At 42.6% G+C, this 26,070-nt stretch overlaps 2 protein-coding genes across 4 annotated transcripts in view; both read right to left on the bottom strand.

Annotated features, from left to right (window-relative positions):
- ZNF549 (zinc finger protein 549) overlaps nucleotides 1-13,932 on the bottom strand; it is a 34,287-nt gene extending 20,355 nt beyond the window's left edge. Inside the window, exons 1-3 of one of the 3 annotated variants that reach the window (XR_004250964.2) lie at nucleotides 13,690-13,932; nucleotides 6,077-6,203; nucleotides 1,996-4,134 (exon numbers count right to left, since the gene is read on the bottom strand). Coding sequence is in view for 2 of the 3 variants with exons in the window: in XM_032171335.2 (XP_032027226.1) it covers nucleotides 2,411-4,134; nucleotides 6,077-6,203; nucleotides 13,690-13,722 (1,884 nt within the window). In the remaining variant the exon portion in view is untranslated. Of the gene's footprint in view, nucleotides 1-374; nucleotides 4,135-6,076; nucleotides 6,204-10,148; nucleotides 10,194-13,689 lie in introns of those variants that run through there. The other 2 variants (XM_032171335.2, XM_032171336.2) reach the window with 2 other exon arrangements.
- A 9,833-nt stretch (nucleotides 13,933-23,765) lies between these two features.
- LOC116479612 (zinc finger protein 773-like) overlaps nucleotides 23,766-26,070 on the bottom strand; it is a 2,549-nt gene continuing 244 nt past the window's right edge. Inside the window, 2 exon segments of the mRNA XM_032171636.2 lie at nucleotides 23,766-25,345; nucleotides 25,347-26,067. Of these exon segments, the coding sequence (XP_032027527.1) occupies nucleotides 25,261-25,345; nucleotides 25,347-26,067 (806 nt within the window). The 3' untranslated portion in view covers nucleotides 23,766-25,260.

The following is a 26,070-nucleotide window of genomic DNA, read 5'->3' as shown; positions in this document are numbered from 1 at the left end:
GCCTCTGCCCGGCCGCCCCGTCTGGGAGGTCTACCACAGAGGCCAGAAGCAATGTGGGGGCTGGACATGGTGGCTCACGCCTGTAGTCCCAGTACTCTGGGAGGCCGAGGCGGGTTGATCACTTGAGGCTAGGAGTTCGAGACCAGCCTGGCCAACATGGCGAAACATATGAAAAATGCAACTGACAAACCAACCAAGCGACAACAAAACAGGTCTACCCTGGAGTCATACTCTAATTTTTTCTATTTTCCTCCCTTTCTGATCCTTTATCCCACTTGCTTTTTCTTCCTCTTCCTTCTCCTTCTTTGTCAAATAGAGGATTGAGTTATTATCATTGATCCATACAAAGTCCCTCTCTCATTTATTTTCTTTAATTCCCACCCCCCATTTCTATTCCCTGTCCTCCCATGTGCAACCTTCCTAATATGTTTGATATGCATCTTTTTGTTTGTATGTACTTTTAGAGAATGTTTGTTTTGTGTGCAAAAATAAATTAAAAATTAAAAAAAATAAAGTGATATAGAATATATCTGGTATGTCTCAGATTGAAATACATTTAAACATTAGTTCATATCCTTTCATTGCCTTTTGTTTTTCCTCTTCTGTCAATGGTCTACTCATATGTTGGCCTGTCTTTATTTGTATCTTGACTTTTTTTTTTTTTTTGATACGGAGTCTTTCTCTGTCTCCCAGGCTGGAGTGCAGTGGCATGATCTCGGCTCACTGCAACCTCCACCTCCTGGGTTCACGCCATTCTCCTGCCTCAGCCTCCCGAGTAGCTGGGACTACAGGCGCCTGCCAACACGCCCGGCTAATTTTTTGTATTTTTAGTAGAGACGGGGTTTCACCGTGTTAGCCAGGATGGTCTCGATCTCCTGACCTCGTGATCCGCCCGCCTCGGCCTCCCAAAGTGCTGGGATTACAGGCGTGAGCCACTGCACCCGGCCTATACACATGTATTTCTAAGACAAGACACTTACTGAGATTACATGACTATCAAAACCCATTAATTAGGCAATAAACCATACAGACAGAATTCTTAAAAAGATAGATAGAAGGTTTTGTGTATGAAAACTGCAACTCAATGTTTTAAGATAAATGGTTCCACACAAAAATACGCATCTACCTCTCCTTTTGGAAAACCAGACTATAGGATAACACAAAATTTACTTATTATTAAGGATTCACCTCCTCACAAGTTAGGAAGGACAGCCTTCTCAGCAGTGGCAATAAACTGGAAGTAATAAAGATAATTCCTAACTGGCACAACAGATCTGAGTGAATCACAGTACATAAGTTATGAGAGTCCACAAAATCTTTAGATGCCTTATGCTGACGATGTGTGTTGCCAAAGGAGAATCAAAGGTCTGAGGTCCTGAGAATTTATATATACCCCCAAATCATGAAGCCATAATAACACAGACATATCTGGATGCACCTTTGGATGGGACACATTCACTCTTCTTGGCTACAATCTTTTCCACTCTGTTTATCACACCTACCTGTCTGGGCCAATTACTGTTCTTACCTGGCCCCAGTAGGTCTTACAACCAGTGACCTGCCTACCAATTCAGTCCTGTGCCCATGGCTACAATGAAGGACCTGGGAAATAAGATGCCATGAACAGTGCTAGGAAATATGGAGCATCACTGCAAATAAACAATTCATGCAGATCTTAGCACTTGAGTTTGTCACAAATGCCTCTTCTCAGGGAGACCTCTGGACCTACAAATAAATCTGGCATCAACACCATGATTAGGACCACACAGCTCTGCTCTCTTCCCTAGGAGACCTTGGAAACCAATAAAAATTAAGACAGACAGGACTAAGAACTATTTTCTGATCTCATAATATGTCCCTGGAGGGGACATAAAGTTGGAGCTGTTCACCCTTCACATTGGCAGAACACATACATCAGCATATGGTAAGACAGCCCATTTCCCTCTTGGGTGGGGGGAGGGAATATCCCACTATGGCAATCACATAAAAAAATACCTGTGAAGAAGGTAAACCTCCGTGGGCTACAAGAATCCAGATTGCTCTTCTTGGTCAAAGTTGGGTTTTGTCTATGCCTGGAACAGTTCGGCAAGATGGAAGAGGACCCTCAATAGGCTTTTATTATATTCTTCCCTTCAGAATTTGGTGAGCACAGTGGTCTGCATTCTTTGAGCACATGTGAGTGACATGAAAACTGAGGATATGCCACATGGTAGTGTCTGTTGTAACACTGGGCAGATTAGAAAGTACAAGTAACCTCTGGAAAGTTTCCCAAGTACTTGGACCTTGTAGTGAATCTTTCAACTACTGATATGCAGATGTATTATGTTGAATTTCTGTCTGTTGGATCCCTTGAAAAAGCAGCTCTCTGGTGTCTTACAGTGAATAAGACAATGACACATCCCAACAATTGCTAGGGCTCTTCTGTTATATGTACTTTCTGGTGCCTGACAAGGGAATATCTTTTGTTGAAGGCTTTCCCACATTTACCACATTCATATGGCTTTTCTCCAGTGTGGATTCGCTGATGCTCAACAAGTTTGTTTTTATAGATAAAGGTCTTCTCACATGCAGTGCAGTTATAAGGCCTCTCTCCACTGTGAACTTTCTGGTGTTGAATGAGGCTGGTGCGGTGTCTAAAGCATTTCCCACATTCATTGCACTCACAGGGCTTTTCGCCAGTGTGAACTTTCTGGTGCTCAAGAAGTCTTTTTTGGTGGCTGAAGACTTTTCCACATTCATTGCACTCACAAAGTTGTTCTCTAGTATGGATTCTTTGGTGCTGAAGAAGTTTAACCTCAAGGTAGAAGCCTTTTCCACATTCGCTGCATTCATAAGGCCTTTCTCTAGTGTGGATTTTGTGATGCTTAAGAAGTGTTTGTTTGGAAATGAAGGCTTTCCCACAGTCACTGCATTCATAAGCCCTTTCTCCAGTGTGAATTCTCTGGTGTCGCATGTAGTCAGATGAGCGGATAAATGATTTCCCGCATATGATGCACGCATAAGGCTTTTCTCCAGTATGAATTCTCTGGTGCTCAAGAAGTCTTTTTTTGTGAATGAAGGCTTTCCCACATTCTTTGCACTCATAAGGTCTTTCTCCCGTGTGGATTCTCTGGTGATCAATAAGTGACTGTTTGTATATGAAGGATTTCCCACATTCACTGCACTGATAAGCCCTTTCTCCAGTGTGAACTCTCTGGTGTCGAATGCGGTCATAGGAATGAATAAAAGATTTCCCACATTCAATACATACATAAGGCCTCTCTCCAGTGTGGATTCTCTGCTGATGTCCAACAAATGTTTGTTTGTGGCGAAATGATTTCCCACATACATTGCACACATAAGGCTTTTCTCCATTATGGGTTCTCTGGTGTTCCACAAGTGAGTATTTGGAGCTCAAGGATTTCCCACATTCGATGCACACATAAGACCTTTCTCTAGTGTGAATTCTCTGCTGGTGCCCAACGAGTGTTTGTTTATGGAGGAATGATTTCCCACATACATTGCACACATAAGGCTTTTCTGCATTATGGGTTCTCTGGTGTTCAACAAATGAGTATTTAGAGTTCAAGGATTTCCCATATTCCCTACGCTTATAAGCTTTTTCTCCAGTGTAGACTCTCTGATGCTCAGTAACATGAACTTTCTCATTGAAAACTTGCTCACATTTGTAACGTCTTTGTTGAAAGGTCTCCCTGCTTCTATGTGCATACTCTTCTCCGCTGTGGGTGGTCTGGTGTTGGAGAAGGCCCAGGATGGTTGGAAAATCCTTCTCAACATCTTTGCATGGGAAAAGATTGTCTGACAGAGGAATTTTGCAGCTATTCAGAAGCAAGGCACTGCTCTCCTCCTTTCTGATGTGTTTCTCTCCACTGTCCTGGTTCTGGTACTGTTGCAGGTTAGAACCAAATGAAAATGATTTCCCACTGGCCACAGAAGTGTAAGGTTTCTGCCAGGGAGGTGTCCCCTGGTGCTCAGTGAGGTACAAAATGTCTTTCATAACCAGGATACACATCTCACAAGAATGAGCATTTGGGATGGAAGGACCTAGCTTTGGAGTCCTGGCCTGTGATGCTCCTTGTGCAGAAATAGTCTGCTCAGAAGGGGCCTCCTCAGCCTCTATTCCATGCAAACAACCTAAAAGCATAAAAATGCAAGTGAAGTATATGCAGACTTTGGTGGAAGGGAACAGCTCCATTACAAATACCTGTGGAACACAGGGAGGGATGAGTCCGTGGTTTTTTGGTTTTTTTTTTTTTTTTTTGAGATAGGGTCTTGCTCTGTCACCCAGATGGGAGTGCAGTTGCAGTCATATCTCACTGCAGCCTTGACCTTCCAAGCTCCAGTGACACTCCCATCTCAGCCTCCCAAGTAGCTGGGACTACAGGCATATACCACCATACCTGGCTAATTTTTTTTCAGAATTTCTTGTGGAGATACGGATCTCATTATGTTGCCGAGGCTGGTCTCAAATTCCTTAGCTCAAGTGATCCTCCCACCTCAGCTTCCCCAAGTGCTAGGATTATAGGCACGAGCCATCGCACCCAGGCCATGGGTTTTCAGGACAAGGGAGCTGGAGTCAGGTCAAGGAAGATAATACTTGCAGTATTAGGCCTCTTAAGGTTACCATGTAGGGGAAGACCCATAACCAGCAAGAGTACAAGGAATTGGGTACTGTGGTGGGAAGAGAGGCAGGGGGCATACAACTCCCTTCTCTGTCAATGGTTTTCAATAGGACGTTGTCTGATGGAGACGGGGAGACCTGCATAGAATGTGTGTCACCCCAGGAAAATGCAATTACAACTGGATAGCTGACGTTTGAGAGCTTAAGTAGACAGCCTTTGACTTATAATGGTTGAACTTATGATTTTTCCACTTTATGATGATACAAAAGTGATGCTTCAGTAGAAACCATACTTTGAATTTTGAACTTTTCCCAGGCTAGTGATACGCAGTGTGTATACTCTTGTGATGCAGTGGTAGCAACCTGCAGCTCCCAGTAAGCCATGCAATCACCAGGCTAAACAACTGATACTCTACTGTGTTGCTAAGCTAGGATGTCTAATAAGTTGGGTATATTAAATGCATTTCTGACTTATGATATTCTCAACTTACAATGGGTTTATCAGGATATAACCCCATAGTGAGCTGAGGAACATCTGTATCTGCACAGCTCATAATATTAAATACATTAGGTATAGGCTAATGTTGGAGAACACTGCAGAATAGGAACAGGAGAGATGTGGAGAACAGAGGTAGGGGACAATCACAGTAGAAACGACAAGTAGGCAAATTGTCAAGCAGGCAGAGAAAAGAGAAAAATGAGGTATGGCCATGAGCCCTGGCACCAAAATAGTGGGGAACATAGGACATCTGCCTGGTATGATTTGAGTTCAACCCTCAAATGATGCCCTCCCACTGCTCCTACTCACAGGTCCCAAACCTTGTTAACCCCTCTTGCTGTGGCTGAAGACTTCACTACCCTTTCAGGAACACAGGCCTTTCCCCTGTCCCCGGCTTAAGTCAGGAGACTATCTGGGTCCTGGAAGGTAGAAGAAATCATAAGGGAAAAACAGGGAGGTGGTTCAACAACACTGGCCCAGAGTGCCCCAACCCATGACAGACTACAGAGAGGGAAATTTATTACAAAAAAACCCTTGGGAGGGGGTCTTGCTGTCATAGTCTAGGGTTCCCTACAAATAGCAACCATGTAAGTACTTGTAATTCCTGAGAAAGGCAGGTCCAAAGACATGTCTACTAAAGGCAGGGGGAGAACCTGTAACACAGGTCCACCATAGAACTGAACAGTCACCTTAGCAAGGAGTGGCAAAACCAAGTGGTGTCGGTTGGGCAAGTCACAAGAGTCTGAACCCAAACTCTTAACTAAAAGGCTTCAGGACAGATGTTGGGGCAGAAAAAACCCAGGCCTAGCAACCACAACGCCTATGTCTTCCACAGGTCAATAACCAAGGAAAGAAGAAGGGCCCATGTCCAACTCTGGGAAAGACAGGAAACTCCTGGAAAAAGGGGAAGAGCAGAGTCTAGCAGAAGTTGATGGTGTGGTTTTAAGAGATCTTACCTACTGAGGCCATAAGCGAAAAGTTCTCCAGCATCACATCATGATACAGGCACCTCTGAGCTTCATCAAGGAGGCCCCACTCCTCCTGGGAGAAGTACACAGCAATATCCTCAAAGGTCACATGGCCCTGCATGATGGGGGCAGATGAGATCATGAGCAGACTTAATCCCCAGGAACCCCAGTAAATCTCCCTCCTCCCTAGTTCTCCAACTCAGAGGAGATACCAGGTCCTTATGGTGTCTCCCATTGGGCTCTGGGCCTTACATCATGGAATCTCATCCATATTCCTCCTAGTTCACCTCCTTGGAGACCCAGATATACTGAAACCTATGCTTACTGTCTTGGTTTAAAGTGCCAGTACAAGGATCCTGAGTACAGCCATACTCTCTCCCCGGCTGCACACCATTCATGGGAACACATCTCCAGATCATGACTGCTACACCTTGAACTCCACTGCCCTCTGCATCCATGACACAGGTACTTCACTGGCTTCTCCACATGCCACTCTGCTCAAGGGACCCAGGAAGCACTTGCTAAATGCAACAAGGATCCAGCACCACCACACATCTTTGTTAGACCCAAGCCAGAGGCAGTCTCAGGACTGTTATGAAGACTTCCCCATCTGGCCTGGCCCTTTTGTTCCAATTTCAGCCACTCAGACCTTGTGTAAGCTCAGGCTGCCAAAGTCCACTTCCTCCTCAGTGTTGCCTGTGCTGGCCCCACACCAGTCATATCTTTCCTCTCTCCACCTATACTCAGTCAAAGCCTGGCCCCCAGCTGCTCCCACCACAGGCTGAATGACTCTCCCAGTCAATCTCATTTGCTTTTAACCTAATCTGTCACACTGTCTGAAACTACTCAGGCCCTACCAAGAGCTACCAACAAAAGTCTGAGCCAGCAGAAGAGAGAAAAAGCACCAGCCCTGACCTTGGTGTCATTTGACCTCCATTACTTCTTTGCCTCTGAATGAATCTCTTAACCATTCCCCATTTAAAGACTGCCAACAGCTGGACACCCGTTTCATCCTACCCCCACACACCCATGGTTACTACTCTTCTTTATCTGTCTTAGTGATGGTTCCCACTTCTATCAAGGTGACCATGCAAGAGACCCAGTCATTAGAGAATACTCCCTACATCCTTCCTCACTGATGGGACTGCCACTATGACCTGAAGAGTGTTCCTCTTAAATCTGCCACGGTCCACAGGCCAGCCACTGGCTGATGGATAGCTTTCACTTGGATCCCTTCCCTGAACTCCACATGTCTGTCTCTTGCTGTGCACCTAACACCACCATCAAGAAGTCCCAACATGAGACTCCACATTGTGAAGGCCTAACTCCTGGACTTTGGTTTCCTATTCTGCATGTAAGGAGCTTGGAAGTGGCCACTCTATCACAATAGCAAGTAAAGAGTTAAACAGACTGAAAAATGGACAATTCTTCTAGGATCCACACAGGAAAGATAAGGGCACAGGACACACCGCTGCCCACAAGATTGGAGAGACAAACAAGGGAATACAGGGGAATCAAGGCTCACAGGAGCAGAAACTCATGAAAGGAAACCATCATGCGAACCAGTGCCAGGTTAGGAAAACCCAATCTATAATGCATAAATTGCTGGAAGGTCTGTGTGGACAATTCTGTGAGCTGAAAATTCAAGAGGCACACAGTGATAGGGGGCCCCCACAATCTTGCAATATTTACCTCCAGAAACTTAACCAAGTTCTCATGGTGAATACTGGAAAAAAAAATCTCCTTGTGCTTCCAGCAGAGAGGGGAAAACGAATCATTTTAAAATATGCCATAGCAATGTGTTCCTCTAAACAAACCCTGCCCTTGGGAGACAACAGTTAACCAGAGCCTAACCTATCTGGGGGAAGGGAAATAACCAACTACAACCCACTCTAGTATTCCTCTTCCACATAATGGGACAGAAAAAGCATAACAAAACACAATTTAGAAACACGTGAATTTCAGTCAAGAGGAAGAGGCTCACTAAAACACTGAGACCTAACTGCGGGACTTAAAATGCTTCCCCTGCCCGCTGACACACCTCACCACCACATTATTAAAGGCCTATTTACAGCAATTCCTTTTACTGAGCTCATCATGTCTAGCTATCGAGAAAACATCACAGGCAATTTGGGAGGCCGAGGCGGGTGGATCACCTGAGGTCAGGAGTTTGAGATAAGCCTGGCCAATGTGCAGAAACCCTGTCTCTACTAAAAATACAAAAAGTAGCTGGGCGTGGTGGCGGGCGCCTGTAATCTCAGCCACTCGGGAGGTTGAGGCAGTTTCCAAAAAGATATAAGAATCCTTAGCACATACATGCCTAACCACAGAGCATCAAACTATATGAGGCAAAAACTGACAGATCTTCAAGGAGAAACAGATCAATCCACCATCATAATTGAAGTCTTCCACACTCTTCTGTTACTGACAGATAAAGTAGGCAGAAAACCAATAAACTTAGCTGAATTCAACAACACCGTCAATCAACTGGACATAATCACCATCTTTAGATTACTTTGTCCAACAAGAACAGAATACACACTGTTCTGAAGCTCACACGGAATATTCAACAAGACAGACCATATTCTGGGCCTGTTTTATAAATCTTTAAAACTTCCTATTTTCCTGATGCTTCAACATCCCCAATACATTATGAGCAACCCACCCTGCTGACCAGGTACCCAGCATGCTAAGACTGGTCCCTGTCACAACCTCCCCTTCTTTTCGTCCTTTGACTGTGACTGAATGACATTCAAACACAGTAGGAAAGGCACCTGCCCACAGGTCCTTGCTCTCCCTCTTGGCTCCCTGCCTGCTTGGTTGAGTCCACTCCCTGAGAGCTCCTTCCATATGGCTCCATGCATGGTTTGCTGTGCCACCCTCTATGAGGACCTATGAATATAATAAATCCTTTATGCCTCTCAGAGTTTCATTTCCATGGCAGTGCTGGAATGATCCTAGAGACCCCACGAAGGGCACTTACTCCCCAGTTTACAACACACAGTCATAAAACACATCTTAATAAATTTAATAGAAATAATACAATGTCTGCTCTGCAATCACAATGGAATTCAACTAGAAAGCAGTAATGGAAAGAGAGCTGGCAAATCCCAAAATACCTGGGAGATGTAAACAAGACTTAACGCATGGAACAAAAAAGAAATACTCAAGATAAATTTAAAGATATTTTGAACTAAATGACAATGAAAACACAACTTAGAATTTGTGAGATGCAGTGGAAGCAGTGCTTAGAATAAAATGTATAGCACTGAATACATATACAGTCGTCCCTGCTCTTAGCCACAATTTTGTTTTCCATGGTTTCACTTACCACTGGTTAACTGTGGTCTGAAAATATTACATGGATAATTCCAGAAATAAACAACCCAAAAATTATAAATGACGTGCTTTCCTGAGTAGCGTGATAAAATCTTACACTGTCCCACGCTGTTCTGCCCAAGACGTGAATCATCCATTTGTCCCGTAGATCCATGCTGAATACACTACTTGCCTGTTAATCACTATGTGGCCATCTTGGTTATCATATCAACTGTCTCATTATCACAGTGCTTGTGTTCAAGTAACGCTTATTTTACTTAATACCCCCAAAGCACAAGAGCGATAATACCAGCCATTCAGATATGTAAAAGACAACCTGTGAAGTACTTCCTTTAAGTGAAAAGGTGAGAGTTCTTAACAAGAAAAAAAATATTGTACTCTGAGTTTGCTAAGATCTACAAAAAGGACAAATCATGTATCTGTGAGACTGTAAAGAAGGAAAAAGAAACTCATGTTAGCTCTGTCACAGCTCAAACTGCAAAAGTTTTGGCCACAGTGAACAGAGACTTGCAGTTCCCTATATATGCCCATATCATTCTCATCTCTAAGCATTTGGACATGCTGGCGCCTATGCCCAGGAAACCTTTCATCACTTCATCCTATTGGATGCAGAAATGGGAACATCTCTGTATAACTCCTGACCCTGATTAATCATCCTGGGCCTGAGGTGACCCCAGGGACCCAAGATGAAGGAAAAAGAGTCCCAGGACATCAGTGTTACCTGCATCTGTGGGCCAGAACCATGGCTTTAGGGAACAGGGCCAGTGAAGACCTGGGACTTCTTCCACTACTTGTGATGGTTTCACAAACTCTTCTGCTACCATGGGAATCTGTAGGAAGAGGGAGGCTATGAAATAAAGGTGTTCAAGGTGGCATTTACAAAGGGTAAGTTGCTCTTGCCAACTGTGTGACACTAGACAAAGACCTAACCTCTCTGAGGTTGCCTTCATCTGTAAAATGGAAACACCTAATGGTGGCTATCTCGTAGTGCTATTGTAGGCATCAAACTCATTCATACGTGTCCAATGCTACGATTTAGCTAGTACTGACTATTGCACTAAGATTTCTGTAAACATTTTTTAAAATTTTGATGTTTCTTACTTGCCATTTAAGTCTTTATGTGAATGTGATATCTTTTCAAATTATTAGAGGCTTCTGTGATTCTTTGACAATAAATATGTAGTGTCTTTTCCCACACCATTCTCTGATTCTGATACCAACTAGGTGTCCTACAATTCAATCCTATTCTAACACTAACTACCTGGAGTTGCAGCTAAACCAACAGGTTTAAGGGCTCAGTCATACAAAACTGCCCTCACTTCATATGCCAATTGCAAGCCAATGTCCAGACCACCGTAATTTTCTCCACTTGGCTACAAATTTGGGGGCTGCCATGACCTCTCTCCTTACGTTCAATAATTTGCTAGAACCACTTACAGAACTCAGGAAAATACTTTACTTATGTTTACCAGTTTATGATAATGGATGTAACTCAGGAACAGCCAAATGGAAGAGATGCATATAGCAAGGTACTGGGAGAGGGGGTAAGGCAGAGTACTTCCATGCTCTCTTATGTCACTCTCCCAGCAATTCCAAGTGTTCACAACCTTGAAGCTTCTAGAACTCATTGTTGAAGATTTTATATAACCTAATCTCCAGATCTCTGCTCCCCTCCCTGGAGGCCACAGGTGGGGCTTAAAGTTCAAATTCTGTAATCACTTGATTTGTCTGGTGACTGACTCCACTCTGAGGCTATCTAGAGACTCCACCCTGTCTGCTCACCCTAAGCCATCTCATAAAACTCAAGTATAGAAGTCTTCCCTTTTCAGTTGTTTTGCTATTTGCAGTTTCAGTTACCCACATTCAACTTCAGTGTGAAAATTATAAGTATTAAATTTCAACTTCAGTCTGAAAATAGTAATATTAAAATTTTAATATTAAATATTAAAATTCCAGAAATAATTCATGTTTTAAATAGTGCACCATCCTTTATTTGTTTATTTATTTTTGGAGACGGAGCCTTGCTCTGTCACCCAGGCTGGAGTGCAGTGGTGTGATCTTGACTCACTGCAAGCTCCGCCTCCCGGGTTCACGCCATTCTCCTGCCTCAGCCTCCCGAGTAGCTGGGACTACAGGCGCCCACTACCATGCCCGGCTAATTTTTTGTATTTTTAGTAGAGACGGGGTTTCACCATGTTAGCCAGGATGGTCTCGATCTCCTGACCTTGTGATCTGCCTGCCTCAGCCTTCCAAAGTGCTGGGATTACAGGTGTGAGCCACCATGCCGGCCAACAGTGCACCATTCTAAGTAGTGTGAGGAAATCTCACTCTATCGAGTTTAGTCCCTTCTTCATCACTAGAAGGGTGAATAGTACAGTAAGATATTTAGAGAGATACCACATTCACATAACGTTTTTTATAATTTAACTTTTGCTTTTTTATTGTCTCAACTGCAGTTACATAACTTTAACTTATAAAGTATATTATAATTGTTCTATATTATTTCCAGTTATTATTGTTCATCTCTTAGAGTGCCTAATTTATAAACTGGATTTTATTATAGGTATGTAGTCTAGGAAGAAACATAGTATACATAGGTGGGTACTATCTACAGTTTCAAGCCTCCACTGGGGGTCTTGAAAAGTATCCTCTGAGGATAAGGGGGAACTACTGTTCAGACATTCATTGTTCAACGTATAGCCTATTGCTCCTAGACTTCAAACCTGTACAGCAAGTTACTATACTGTCAGCAACTGTAACACAGTGATAATTATTTGTGCATTTAAACATTTATAAACTTAGAAAATGCAGTTTGCCTCCTGATCAGAAAGAAAGAAAATGAAAAGGTACAATAAAAATATGGTATCATAATCTTATGGGACCACCGTCATTGATGTGGTCAACATTGTTGTTATGCGGTCCATGACTTATCACAAGACACTTTTCACTGAGGAAATTACAACGATTTTAGGAATTCTGTGCCAGGAAAGCATGACAAAAAACAAACATTTATTTTTTATTAGAGCACAGAGTTATAGTGACATTTTAATCGGTTAACTAATTGCTTGCATAAATTTAATTTGTTAAATCTATACAGTCTAAACTTGTATTTTCCTGGGAGAGCTGCTCTTGCTGGGCTTGGGCTGCTCCGCTAGTCTGGCTGACCTTTTTCTGGCTCCACATAGAGTGAACAGTTCGCCAAGTCTTCTGAATGGTGATTCTACACAGTGTCCCACCCTCAAATCCCTCCTATGCAGTGTGTATTCCTTACACATTCCCTTTGGAAGTACCCCTGGAACCCCATGGCCCCCCTATCTGCAAGCAGTTTCGCCAAGGCCGACCCACGCTTTCCCAGCCTCCAGCCTCAGCCCTCCCTCTCTTCATCTCAAAGTAAAACCTTAAGATTTCCTGTCTAAATTTAAGGCTTGGCCTGAGTCTAGGCCCCAGCCTGCCACCATTTACATGTCACTGAGTCAGTCTCCTCCCATGAATTTTCTACTTATGATTCCAACTGCCCATGTAACAACTTCACTCTGTGGCAGTTTAGAAACACCACGTCCAAAATTCAACTCCTACTATCTCCCTGAAACCTGCTCCCTCACCAGATTTGTCAACTCTTCCAGATGTTCAGGTAAAAGAAAAACTTGGGATCATACTTCATTCCCACTTTTGCCCATAGGCACAAAGGATGCAGCAGAAAATCCTGCTGGTTTACCTTTAAGATTCTTATTACTTAGGTCCCTTCAGCAACCCGTCTGGTCCAGAATCCACCATAATCCTCCTGGAGTCTATTACAGCAGTCTCCTCACCAGTATCCCTGCGTCCACCCTCATCACTCCGTAACAGTCTGTTTTCTCCACTCATTGCCTTTGAAATATTTTTTCAGACCCTCACTCAGATCGTGTTCTCCTTTAATTCACAACCCTCCGTGGCTCCCAAAGACTCAGAATTAAAAGCCCGGCTGCTCAGGCTGCCATGGCAGCCGTGCCTTCTTCTCCTCATTCTCTCTGCTCCCTGCAGACGAGGGTCCGCCCCCAAGTTCCCGAATGCTCGCGACCCCGGCGCACCTCCCAGGCTCTGCGCGTGCAGCCCCCACGGTACGCAACGCTCTCCCTTCTTCACCTCACCGCCCGTCAGCTCTGAGGACCCCACCCAGAACTCTTCGCTGTCCCGGAGAAGGGGCCTGAACTGCAGAGACCCACGCAGGTGACCCAAACCGGTGCCTGAGGACCCAAGTGAGGATCCGAGGACTCCGCTCTCACCTGCGGCGTATTCACTAACGCTGCGGCAGCCATGGGACTTTGGGCGGGGCGGGGCCTGGAGAGGCGCGCGGTAAAGCTCGGGATCCGGCGTGCGTGCGGTGGCAAATCGCTGGGCGACGCTCAGACCGAGACCAGGCAAGCTTCTCTGCAGGCGGACACCACCTCCACCAGTTTCCGGCTCCAGTTACCTGGCCCGGACCCAGCGAGCCGGAAACGCCAAGCCAGCGGACGCATTCGCAGGCAGCAAAAATGACCACCACCGGAACGACGCCGGAGGATTCTGGCGTATTGCGCACTTACGGAGGTGCCCCTTTCCTGGGCAATGATTGGTTCAAGGCCCCGGCACGCTCGGCGCACAGTATTCTGGGTGGTGTAGTTCCTACCACGCCGCAGTCCGCGGCGCCATGAGGACTCAATCCGAGAGAGAGGACAAAGGAAAAAACCCATCAAACTAGGGTCAGCAAAGCCTATTACACACACATGATAAAAGAATACGATTTGATCTTCATTTCTCAACACGAAAGTTGACATATATTGCATACAATACATTAAGAATGTTGACAATTGAGAATTGACGCAGCCTTTACTTTTTTCTTTTTTTAATGTAGAAACTATAACCAAAAATAAAATTCAAAGGCCTCCCAACTATCTGAATGGACCCCTCCTCTCAGCATTATAGAGTTAACCTGAAAATCTAGTTCAGGCCACGACGGAAGAGAGGGTTGGACATGCCTCATTCTACCCCTACAGCAATAACATCATCATAGACCTTAAGTCTGATAAGAAACATTTCCAATCTATTTCTCTGAAACTTGCTACCTGCAGGCTTCATCTGTATGATAAAACCTTGGTCTCCAACCAAGGTGATCACTAACAGTGGGGTCAGCATCCTCTTATCCCGCACGTTTGTGTTTATTCTGTTTTTTTGCCCTCAAATGTTAGTGACTTAAATTACATAATGTATCTATTATCATAAGTGGAACTGAAATGAGATTGCAAAAACATTATATCTTCTTTTTCTTTTCTTTTCTTTTTTTTTTTTTTTTGACAGAGTCTCACTCAGTCACCCTGGCTGGAGTACAGTGGTGCAATCTCTGCTCACTGCAACCTCCACCTCCCAGGTTCAAGCGATTCTCCTGCCTCAGCCTCCCGAGTAGCTGGGACTACAGGCATGCACCACCACCCCCGGATAATTTTTGTATTTTTAGTAGAGACAGGGTTTCACCATGTTGGCCAGGCTGGTCTCGAACCGGCCTCAAGTGATTCGCCTGCCTTAAAGTGCTGGGATTACAAGCATAAGCCACCATGCCTGGCCTTTTTTCCCCATATTTAGCAATTAGCTTTTGTTGCTACCCATTGTCTTCATTTCTCTTTAGTTTTTAATTGTTTATAATTTTGACATTTTATAATTACTTGAGAAATGTTAGAAAAATTACCATTTAGATTGGAGTCATATTAAATAAGACACCTATATTGTAAAAATATCTTTATGAATGTAATCTTTGGCTATAGTGTTGTAACCGAGCAAGTTATAGAGAAACGCCACACTCTGAGACTAATTCTGGAGTCCTTTTATTGTCAGCGACCGAGAGACAGCTAGAGCTCAAAATTCTCTTGGCCCCGAAGAAGGGGCGAGATTTATTTTTATACTTTGATGTAAATAGGGGAGGGGGAGTTTAGCTGAAGCAATTTTTACAGACGCAGAACAGGCAAAAAGTTAAAAGATAAATGGTTACAGAAACAGTTACAGGAAAATAAACAGTTCCAGGTGCAGGGGCTTAATTATCACAAAGTGATAAATGCAGGGGCTTTGGGTACCATTAGCTGAGGGCATTCCTAGGAGCTGCTAGTACAGCTTGCCTCAGTGTCTTATCAGTAAGTGCATTCCTGGATGTGCTTGGAGTCAGCCTGCACTAGTTATGTCCTTAAGGGAGGGGGATAAGGGGGCTGCAAGCGAAGAAACAAAAATGGAGTTTGTTCGGCTCTCTCAGCTAAGAGAGACAATCAGGTTAAAACAAGGTAGGGCATCACAATCGTTTGTCTCCACTATTATTTATTTCTGATACTTTTTTTTTTTTTTGAGATGGAGTTTCGCCCTTGTTGCCCAGGCTGGAGTGCAATGGCATGATATCGGCTCACTGCAACCTACACCTCCCAGGTTCAAGCGATTCTCCTGCCTCAGCCTCCCTAGTAGCTGGGATTACAGGCATGTGCCACCACGCCCAGCTAATTTTGTATTTTTAGTAGAGACGGGATTTCTCCATGCTGGTCAGGATGGTCTCGAACTCCCAACCTCAGGTGATCCGCCCATCTCAGCCTCCCAAAATGCTGGGATTACAGGCGTGAGCCACTGCGCCCAGCCATGATCCTCATATTTTAAGAGTTTTACGGGCCGGGCGTGGTGGCTCATGCCTGTAATCCCAGCACTTTGGGAGGCTGAGGCGGGCGGATCACGAGGTCAGGAGATCGAGACCATCTTGGCTAACATGGTGAAACCCTGTCTCTACTAAAAATACAAAAAATTAGCTGGGCATGGTGGTGGGCGCCTGTAGTCCCAGCCACTCGGGAGGCTGAGGCAGGAGAATGGCGTGAACCCGGGAGGCAGAGCTTGCAGTAAGCCAAGATCGTGCCACTGCACTCCGGCCTGGGCGACAGAGTGAGACTCCGTCTCAAAAAAAAAGAGTTTTACATTGTGCTTCTATATTTCCTTAAAATTACCTAATTTTAGTGTAATATTGCCAAATTTTAAGAGGCTTATTTTTTCAATGTATCAATAGCAATACATTTTGCCAACACATGATTATGGATGTGACTTTTACAAGTTTTTGTGTATATTTTTGCCTTGTATATACCCATATAATTTTTAGTTGAAAATGTATATAGACATAATCGATGATTTACATGCAGCTGTAAAAAAAATACTGAAAGATCCTGTGTATACATTATATTATCTAGTTTCTCCAGGATAACATTTGCAAGACTATATTATAAAATCAAAACAACGATATTGATAATGATCTTCTCCAATGTTCTCATTCAGATTTCATCACTTTTACTTATATTTAGTTGTGTGTGTGTGTGTGTGTGTGTGTTCACATATGTGTCTAAGTTTTAAAACCACATGAAGGCTTTTAAAAAAAAAATCTTGCCTGCATTGGCAATAATGCTGACACACAATCAAGCTTGCTTTTTTGTTCATTTCACCTTTCATTGCATGGATTTTTCAAATTTCACCTTGATTTAATATTGTATAAAAATTACGTACTGGCCAAGCACTGTGGCTCACACCTGTAATCCCAGCACTTTGGGTGGCCGAGGCGGGCAGATCATGACGTTAGGAGATCGAGACCATCTTGGCCAACATGGTGAAACCCCATCTCCACTAAGATACAAAAAATTAGCTGGGCGTGGTGGTGGGCACCTGTAGCCCCAACTACTTGGGAGGCTGAGGCAGGAGAATCACTTGAACCCGGGAGGCAAAGGTTGCAGTGAGCTGCGATTGTGCCACTGCACTCCAGCCTAGCAACAGAGCGAGACTCCGTCACAAAACAAAACAGAACAAAACACCCAATATTTAAATTTATAAAAAAGACAAAGGTATAACAGAAGAAAACTGTATAAAGTATCAGTTCTGTCCCTTTTCTCTGTTAGCACTCTGTCCTTTTATATGTTTTTACTTGCTTCAAAAAATATGTATACAATCCTGGAATGTGAATTTTTCAATGCAAAATATACCCTGGAAAAACTCCATTAAGTCAGTTCTGCAATAATGCAATGTACGCATTCCTGAAAAACATGGAATTATGCAAAATACAAAATAAAATCACAGGGCTTATGGAAACACAAAATATCATCTGTGAAAGATAAAATATAGAAGTATACTAAGTAAGACAACACAATGTTACACATGTAAAATATTTAATAAATAAATATGATAAATATGGCACTTTACTTAAAAAGCCTGAATTTTGCCTGTGAAAGTGGGAGTCAAGGGCTGCAGCTTGTGAGTTACTGTGAAGTGGTGGTAGGAGAATTACATAAAATCAGATGGAAAGTGTAACGCTAATATGGATGGGTTTAGCTCACACCATAGGGTGAACTGACATTACCAGATTTTCAAATTGTGTCCTTGTATGAGTTTTTATATTCCTACATAACTTATTTTAGCTAGGTACAGTTTTCTGCATTCATCTCATCTTTCCTGCAGACAAAGCAACCAGGAACAATCACAAAATTTGTGTTGTGTTCAAGGTGTTTCCTAATTTTTCAATGGTGTTGGAAAAATCCTGAAACAATACTGATGGGACAGATATACAGAGATCTTTACTAATCTCTAAAGTCGTGGCGATCTGTTATGCAGTTTTGCTATCATTCATTCACCCAGACTCTTGTAGGTGGACACTGAAGTTATTTGCAATGCAGTTTTTCAGGAACTGCCTTTGGGCAAATAACCGTAAAGTGTCAATGCTCAATTAAAGTGGGAAATTTGCAACAGTATAAGCACAGAAAAGTACTCTTCATGGTGATGGTAAGACATCTATGTTTTTTTTTCCTACTTATTCTTCTGACTTTAACTGAAATCAACACATTCTAGATACTGAGGCAATTGAGTTTGAAAAGTTGAAATCCTCCTTGCTCAGACTGGAATTGGGATCCTGGGAAATTCCTCACTCCTTTGTCTTTACAGCTTCCCTTTTCTCACTGGACAGAAGTTGAGACCCACAGACCTGATTCTCAACCAACTAACCTAAGCCAACTGCTTGGTCCTTTTCTACAAAGGGATACCTCAAACAATGGAGGCCTTTGGGTCAAAATGTTTCCTGGATGATGCAGGATGTAAACTTTCTTTTATTATTACAGAGTAGACACAGGGGTTTCCTTCAGCAGTATCTGCCTCCTCAATGGCTTCCAAGCCATTAACCTCAACCCCAGTATATGGAGGTGGATGGAGCTCAAGATTAGATACCCAAAGTTCATTGGCTTCTCTTGTTTCTTGTGCTGGATTTTGCATCTCTTGATGAACACATGTATTCTTAAAATAGTGACTGGTCCATTGAACAGGAAAAACCTTAATGAAGAAATAAATTACAGAGTCTGTTCCTGTGCAATTCAAGACAGATTTGGCTTACTCTATGCAATCACATATTTTTTCCCTGACTTTGTGCGTTTAGTTTTCATGGTCCGGGCCAGTGGCTCCATGGTCTTTGTCCTGCACGGGCAGAAGCGGCGAGTCCAACACATTCACAGTCATAGACTCTTCTCCAGACTTTCCCATGAGACCAGAGCCACATACACTATCCTAATCCTGGTCTGCTCCTTGTTCACCTTTTATTCAATCTATAGCATGTTAACTTTAGCATGACTTTAGCTGCAAACCCAGGCCATTGGATGGTGAACATCTCTGTTCTGGTGGCCTCATGTTTCACAGCATTCAACCCCTTTGTGCTTATCAGCAGTGACACCCGGGTCTCTTGGTTCTGCTTTGCCTGTAGGACCAGGACAAGTTGATTTTGTAATCTGATTACAGTGCTATGAGTCTGTTTTCTTCATGGCATGTAATCATTCATTTCCATATTTGTTAACATGTAGCAGACTATTAAATGGTAGAAATTTTGGATGCAATGGCATATAACACCAGTTATATTCCTGCCCACATGGTGGACCTTATAATAGAACTAAAAATGACTATCTCAATTATACAAAAATTATCCAATCTAATTATGTTAGGGTCTTCAGAAAAGAAGTTCAGGAAATTTTGAAATAGTGTTACAGAAGTAAAATTTTAACTTTAGAGAATTATGAGAAATCTCTCACTTTTATGACGATACATGGAAAATTTTTAAAAATATACATTTTGAAACATAAATGGGTCCAATTCTCTCTGACAGAGGGAAAATCACCTAGAATGATCCCATACGGCCTTAAGGAGTTGGAAGAAATCGTATGTGTTTGGAATGTAGAGAGATAGTAGAGTAGCAGAATATGAATCTAGAAATGAAGTTTGTAGGTGCACTCTTAGGACACTTAAATGCTTAGAAATCTGAGCATTTGTTTAAAGAAACTGACAAATCCATGAGCTACTTCAATCTGGGTTAAAATATCAGTTGTCCTTATTAAAAATTATTTTTAAAAATATTTAATTTAAAAGTTTAGTTAATAATACCTTAAATTTTATAGATTGAATATTAATTAATCTTTCAAGAAAAAGCATTACTTTCTAATGGCTGGCTTTAAGTTTCTAATATTTACAAAATGTTTTTCTGTTTGTTTTACACAAATGACCAAATTCAAAAGAGAAAAAAAGCTCTTTGTTGAAAGTTCTATTTTCTGCTAGTACATTGATAATATTCTTGTTTACTTATAGCATTTTTATTTTATAATTTAATATGTGAAAATTTCTGGTGAATCATGCAAGTTCCTTGTATTTATCTATATAACTTCTATAATTATAATCTGTATTATGAAATGCCAATAGTGTTACTTTCTATAGCAAATTTATGAGCCCTTAAATCTTACTTAATTCAGTCCCAGCACTTTGGGAGGCCAAGGCTGGCAGATTACTTGAGATTGGGAGCTCAACACCATCCTGGCCAACATGGTGAAACCTTGTCTCTACTAAAAATACAAAAATTAGCTGGGCGTGGTGCCATGCACCTGTAATCCCAGTTACTAGGGGGAGTGTGAGGCAGGATAATCATTTCGACCTGGGAAGTGGAAGTTTTAGTGAGCGGAGACGGTGCCACTGCACTTCCGCCTGAGCAGCAGAGTGAGACTCCATCTCAAAAAATTAAATGAATGAGGGCTGGGAGCGGTGGCTCACGCCTGTAATCCCAGCACTTTGGGAGGCCGAGGCGGGTGGATCACAAGGTTAGGAGATAGAGACCATCCTGGCTAACACGGTGAAACCCCGTCTCTATTAAAAATACAAAAAAATTAGCCGGGCGCGGTGGCGGGCGCCTGTAGTCCCAGCTACTCCGGAGGCTGAGGCAGGAGAATGGCGTGAACCCAGGAGGCGGAGCTTGAAGTGAGCAGAGATCGTGCCACTGCACTCCAGCCTGGGTGACAGAGCCAGACTCCGTCTCAAAAGTAAATAAACAAATAAATGAATGAATAAATCTGACTTCATTCAAACTTTGTCACATTTATTCTTATTTGTGTTTTTCTAAAAGTTCACATATTCTCTAAATATCTCTTTCATTTATTTTTAAAGAGTAATCTGCAAAGCATTATTATCCTTCATGTTACGTTAATTTGCACAAGCTTTAAAGTGAATAATCAGGTAGGTACTTTACGTATTGCCTGTTTAAAATATAAATGCATATCTGCATTAAATATAATTTAGTGGAATACTGATATTGACTTATTATATTGACCTTTCTGCTATTTTTAAACAACTTTCTTGAAGTATTGTTTGATATTCTAGAAGAAATTCCATCTTTTAGTTAGCTTGCGATATTTAGTTCTGAATTTCAGAAAGCTACCCAAAGAATCCATAATATGGAAAATATTGCTTCCTTCTTTGCATGTGTTTATCTAGTTATCAGAAAGTTTGAAGTAATCATTCTTGTTGTGATGCATGAGTAATTACTCAGAGTAAGACTTGAAATAATTTAAGTCTCTATTATTTCTGTTCATTTGGTTCTTGCCATTCCTGTAACATTGTTTTCACATATTCTAGCCCCACCATAAATATCTCACTTCAGACTCTGATATTAATTATCCTTAGATATCTCTATATTGTGGTTCATGTGACACTATCAGGAATATTTTTGCTATATGCTTGATAGACTTATTGTCGCTGTTTGGCCCCAAAATTCCTTCCTCAGCAGAGGAGTTCAGTAATGCCCCAGAGTCAGGACACTTTCTGCCCCGAATCTCTTCTTTCCTTTACAGCAGAAACTTCAATGCTTCCTGTCATAGCTGGAAGGCCATGTAGCCTAGTGCCACATATGTGAGGGGGGAATCTTGGTGCATTTAGGGAAACTGTTGGTAAACAAGAATTCCAAAGAGAAACCTATGACTCATTTTCTATGTAAAGGCAATTATTTTGTCATCCTCTTCTATGGAAATGTACCATGAAACTGTAATACCTGTGATCCATGTTGTCACATCCCCAGGTAGGAGACCAACCCAAAGAGACACAAATGAACAGAAATTTACTGAGGAAGCTCTAAGGGCCCCTGAAGTGTAGGTCATGCAGAGGCTTTTGTTTTTTTTTTAAACCCAGAATTACATGCTCTATCCATATTGTTATGTGTCACCTCTTATCAGTCCTACACTCTAGGCCACATGTGGCACATATAGCTACATACCACCATCTCTATCAACCTGAGGGATTTCTGGTGAAAAAGAATATGAAGATGAAGGTAAAGATAAAGATAAAGATGCAAAGGGACGAGGAGCAGGAAGAGAAAGAACAGAAGAAGGAAGAGGAACACGAGGAAGAGGAGGAGTAGGACCAGGATGACAAGAAGCCACCGCTAGACTTAAAAGACAAACATCTCTCCAAATGAAGATATGCCACTGAGAATTAAGCAAGAGTACAAAATGCAAAGATGAGCAAAATCTATGTTAGAATACAGAGCACTAGAAATCATAAATTCTAGGAGTTAGAACCCATTGGTGGATGAAGGGGATTTTGATTATTGATTGTGGTGCTAGTTTAAGATACATGCTGATATTGAGAATACTCACTGGGTTGTGATGTGTTTGCTTTAATGAATGCATGTGTATCATGCAAGCCTGCCACTTCTCTCCATATTTGTTCTTCACTTTAGCCCAGTTGTCACTTCTGCATCCTCAGGTCACTTAACCTTCATGAGTTTTCTTTTTTTTTTTTTTTTTGAGACGGAGTCTCGCTCTGTCGCCCAGGCTAGAATGCAGTGGCGCAATCTCGGCTCACTGCAAGCTCCGCCTCCTGGGTTCACGCCATTCTCCTGCCTCAGCCTCTCCGAGTAGCTGGGACTGCAGGCGCCCGCCACCACGCCCGGCTAATTTTTTTGTATTTTTAGTAGAGACGGGGTTTCACACATGGTCTCGATCTCCTGACCTCGTGATCCGCCCGCCTCGGCCTCCCAAAGTGCTGGGATTACAAGCGTGAGCCACCGCGCCCGGCCACCTTCATGAGTTTTCTATGAAATCTTCCAATTTACTAATTTAAACCTTCCCTACCATCCTTACTATTCCCTGAGTTCTAGATTCATTTTTCCAATTTTTTTCCTGACCTTCCAATTTGCCTTTGTGATAGATATTTAAGTGTGCTCCAAAATGAGCAGTTTTTCTCAGCTTTTATCACCAAGTCTCTCAGTCATTTTTGTCTCTATGAATAACACTATCATCTTGCTATTTGCTTTTATTTTCCAAAAAATGCAGCCATTTTTATCCTTAATTTACCATTTTTCCTGACCATTTAACCCATGTTCCAGCAAGTTCTATGCTAAAAATTAACCCAAAATAATTCATAGACATAAATGTAAAGCCAAAAACCATACAACTTTTTTTTTATTTTTTGAGACGGAGTCTTGCTCTGTCGCCCAGGCTGGAGTGCAGTGGCTCGATCTTGGCTCACTGCAAGCTCCGCCTCCTGGGTTCACACCATTCTCCTGCCTCAGCCTCCTGAGTAGCTGGGACTATAGGCGCCTGCCACCATGCCTGGCTAAATTTTTTTTGTATTTGTTTTGTTTTGTTTTTGTTTTTGTTTTTTTGAGACGGAGTCTCGCTCTCTCGCCCAGGCTGGTGTGCAGTGGCACAATTTCTGCTCACTGCAAGCTCCACCTCCTAGGTTCATGCCCTTCTCCTGCCTCAGCCTCCCGAGTAGCTGGGACTACAGGCGCCCGCCACCACACCCGGCTAATTTTTTGTATTTTTAGTAGAGACAGGGTTTCACCGTGTTAGCCAGGATGGTCTCGATCTCCTAACCTAGTGGTCCGCCCACCTCGGCCTCCCAAAGTGCTGGGATTACAGGCATGAGCCACTGTGCCCGGCCAAACCATACAACTTCTAGGAGATAATGGAGGAAAATCTTTGTGATCATAGTGAAGCAAATATTTCTTAGATAAAAACACCAAACAAGACTGTAACAGGAAAATTAAGAAATTAGATTTTCTCATAATTAAAGCAATGCAATGCTCTTCAAAATATCTTGTTACAATAAAAAGAGGAGCTACAAATGATTAGCATAAAGTATCTACAAATCACACAACTAGTAATGAATTTGTATGCAAAATATATATCTAATTTCTTAGATAATAGGCCGCGCCCAGCCTAAAATTTTTTAACCAAATACTAATCATTTTTATTTATCTTGTAACATAAACCATTAAGTTATATGAATAAGCAAAGTCTCAGTTATGGTTAGAGCTCTCTCACTTCGCCAGGCACGGTGGTTCACGTCTGTAATCCCAACACTTTGGGGGGCCGAGGTGGGTGGATCACCTGACGTCAAGAGTTCAAGACCAGCCTGGCCAACATAGTGAAAGCCTGTCTTTACTAAAAATACAAAAAATTGGCCTGTCATGGTGGCAAGCGCCTAAAATCCCAGCTACTTGGGAGGCTGAGGCAGGAGAATTGCCTGAACCCGTGAGGTGGAGGTTGCAGTGAGCCGAGATAAGGGCATTGTGCTCCAACCTGGGCAACAAAAGCAAAACTCCTTCTCAAAAAAAAAAAAAAAAAAAAACACACATAAAAAGGAATCTCTTGCTCAATTAAAATGTTTTGTGGTACTGTGAGAAAATGCTAAATCATTTTTACCATATCTATCGTTGTGAAAATACAATTCTGACAAAATATGATTTTAAAACATGTAAATATGGTACTCATGAATTTTTTTCGGTGTTGGAGTCTCCTCCTGACTGGGTTGTTTCCATTCTCTCTACTGCTTTTTCTATATAAATGCAAATAAATAGAAGAAAGATTTTTTTTTTTTTTTTTGAGACAGAGTCTCACTCTGTCACCCAGGCTGGAGTGCACTGGTGTGATCTCAGCTCACTGCAAGCTCCGCCTCCTGGGTTCACACCATTCTCCTGCCTCAGCCTCCCAAGTAGCTGGGACTGCAGGTGCCTGCCATCACGCCAGGCTAATTTTTTTTTTTTTTTTTTTAGACAGAGTCTCGCTCTGTCACCTAGGCTGGAGTGCAGTGGCACGATCTCAGCTCACTGCAAACTCTGCCTCCTAGGCTCACGCCATTCTCCTGCCTCAGCCTCCTGAGTAGCTGGGACTACAGGCACCCGCTACCACGCCCAGTAATTTTTTGTATTTTTAGTAGAGATGTGGTTTCATCGTGTTAACCAGGATGGTCTCGATGTCCTGACCTTGTGATCCACCCGCTTCAGCCTCCCAAAGTGCTGGGAATAACAGGTGTGAGCCACCGCACCTGGCTGTTTCTGCTTTAAGTCAGGTCATATTGATTCAGCAACAGTCTAAGGCCTTTCTCCAGTCTAAACTTTCTGGTGTTGAATAGGGTTAGGCCTTTGGCTGAGGCCTTTTACCATATTCACTACATTGTCCACTCTGTGAACTGTCCAGTGTTGAATGAGTTTGGAGGTGTAGCTAATGGATTTCCATTTGTAACCCTCAAGACTTTTTTACAGTGTTAACTTTCTGGTGTTGAATGAGGTTGAAACGCCAGCTAAAGGATTTCCCACCATTATTGTACTTCTCCAGTGTGAATCCTTCGATGTTTAACAAGACTGGAGCTGTGGCGAAAAAATTTCCCACATTCCCTGCACTCATAAGGCTTTGCTCCAGTGTGAACTCTCTGATGTTTAACAAGGCTGGAATTCTCACTAAAGAATCTCCCACATTCATTGCACTTAAAAGGCTTTTCTCCAGTGTGAACTTTTCGATGTTGCATGAGGCTTGAGCTTTGGCTAAAAAATTTCCCACATTCCCTGCACTCATAAGGCCTTTCTCCAGTGTGAACACGCCAATGATTGATAAGGCTGGACTTGTGGCTATAGAATTTTCCACATTCAGTGCACTTATAAGGTCTTTCTCCAGTGTGAACTCTCTGATGTTTCATGAGGCTGGAGTTGAAACTAAACAATTTTCCACATTCACTGCACTCATAAGGTCTTACTCCAGTGTGGATTCTGTGATGCTGAACAAGTGTGGAATTATGCCTGAAAGCTTTTCCACATTCACTGCATGTAAAAGGCTTTTCTCCAGTGTGAACTCTCTGGTGTTGAATGAGGTCAGCATTACGGCTAAAGGATTTTCCACAATCACTACACCCATAAGGCCTTTCTCCAGTGTGAACTATTTGGTGTATAAAAAGGTTGGACTTATGGCTAAATAACTTCCCACATTCACTGCATTCATAAGGCTTTTCCCCAGTGTGTAGTCTCTGGTGCTGAACAAGTAAATATTTCTGACCAAAGGCTT

Source organism: Hylobates moloch, unplaced genomic scaffold (genome assembly GCF_009828535.3).
Source record: "Hylobates moloch isolate HMO894 unplaced genomic scaffold, HMol_V3 SCAFFOLD_12, whole genome shotgun sequence".
Lineage (NCBI taxonomy): Eukaryota > Metazoa > Chordata > Mammalia > Primates > Hylobatidae > Hylobates > Hylobates moloch.
This window is presented reverse-complemented; position numbering and strand designations above follow the sequence as displayed.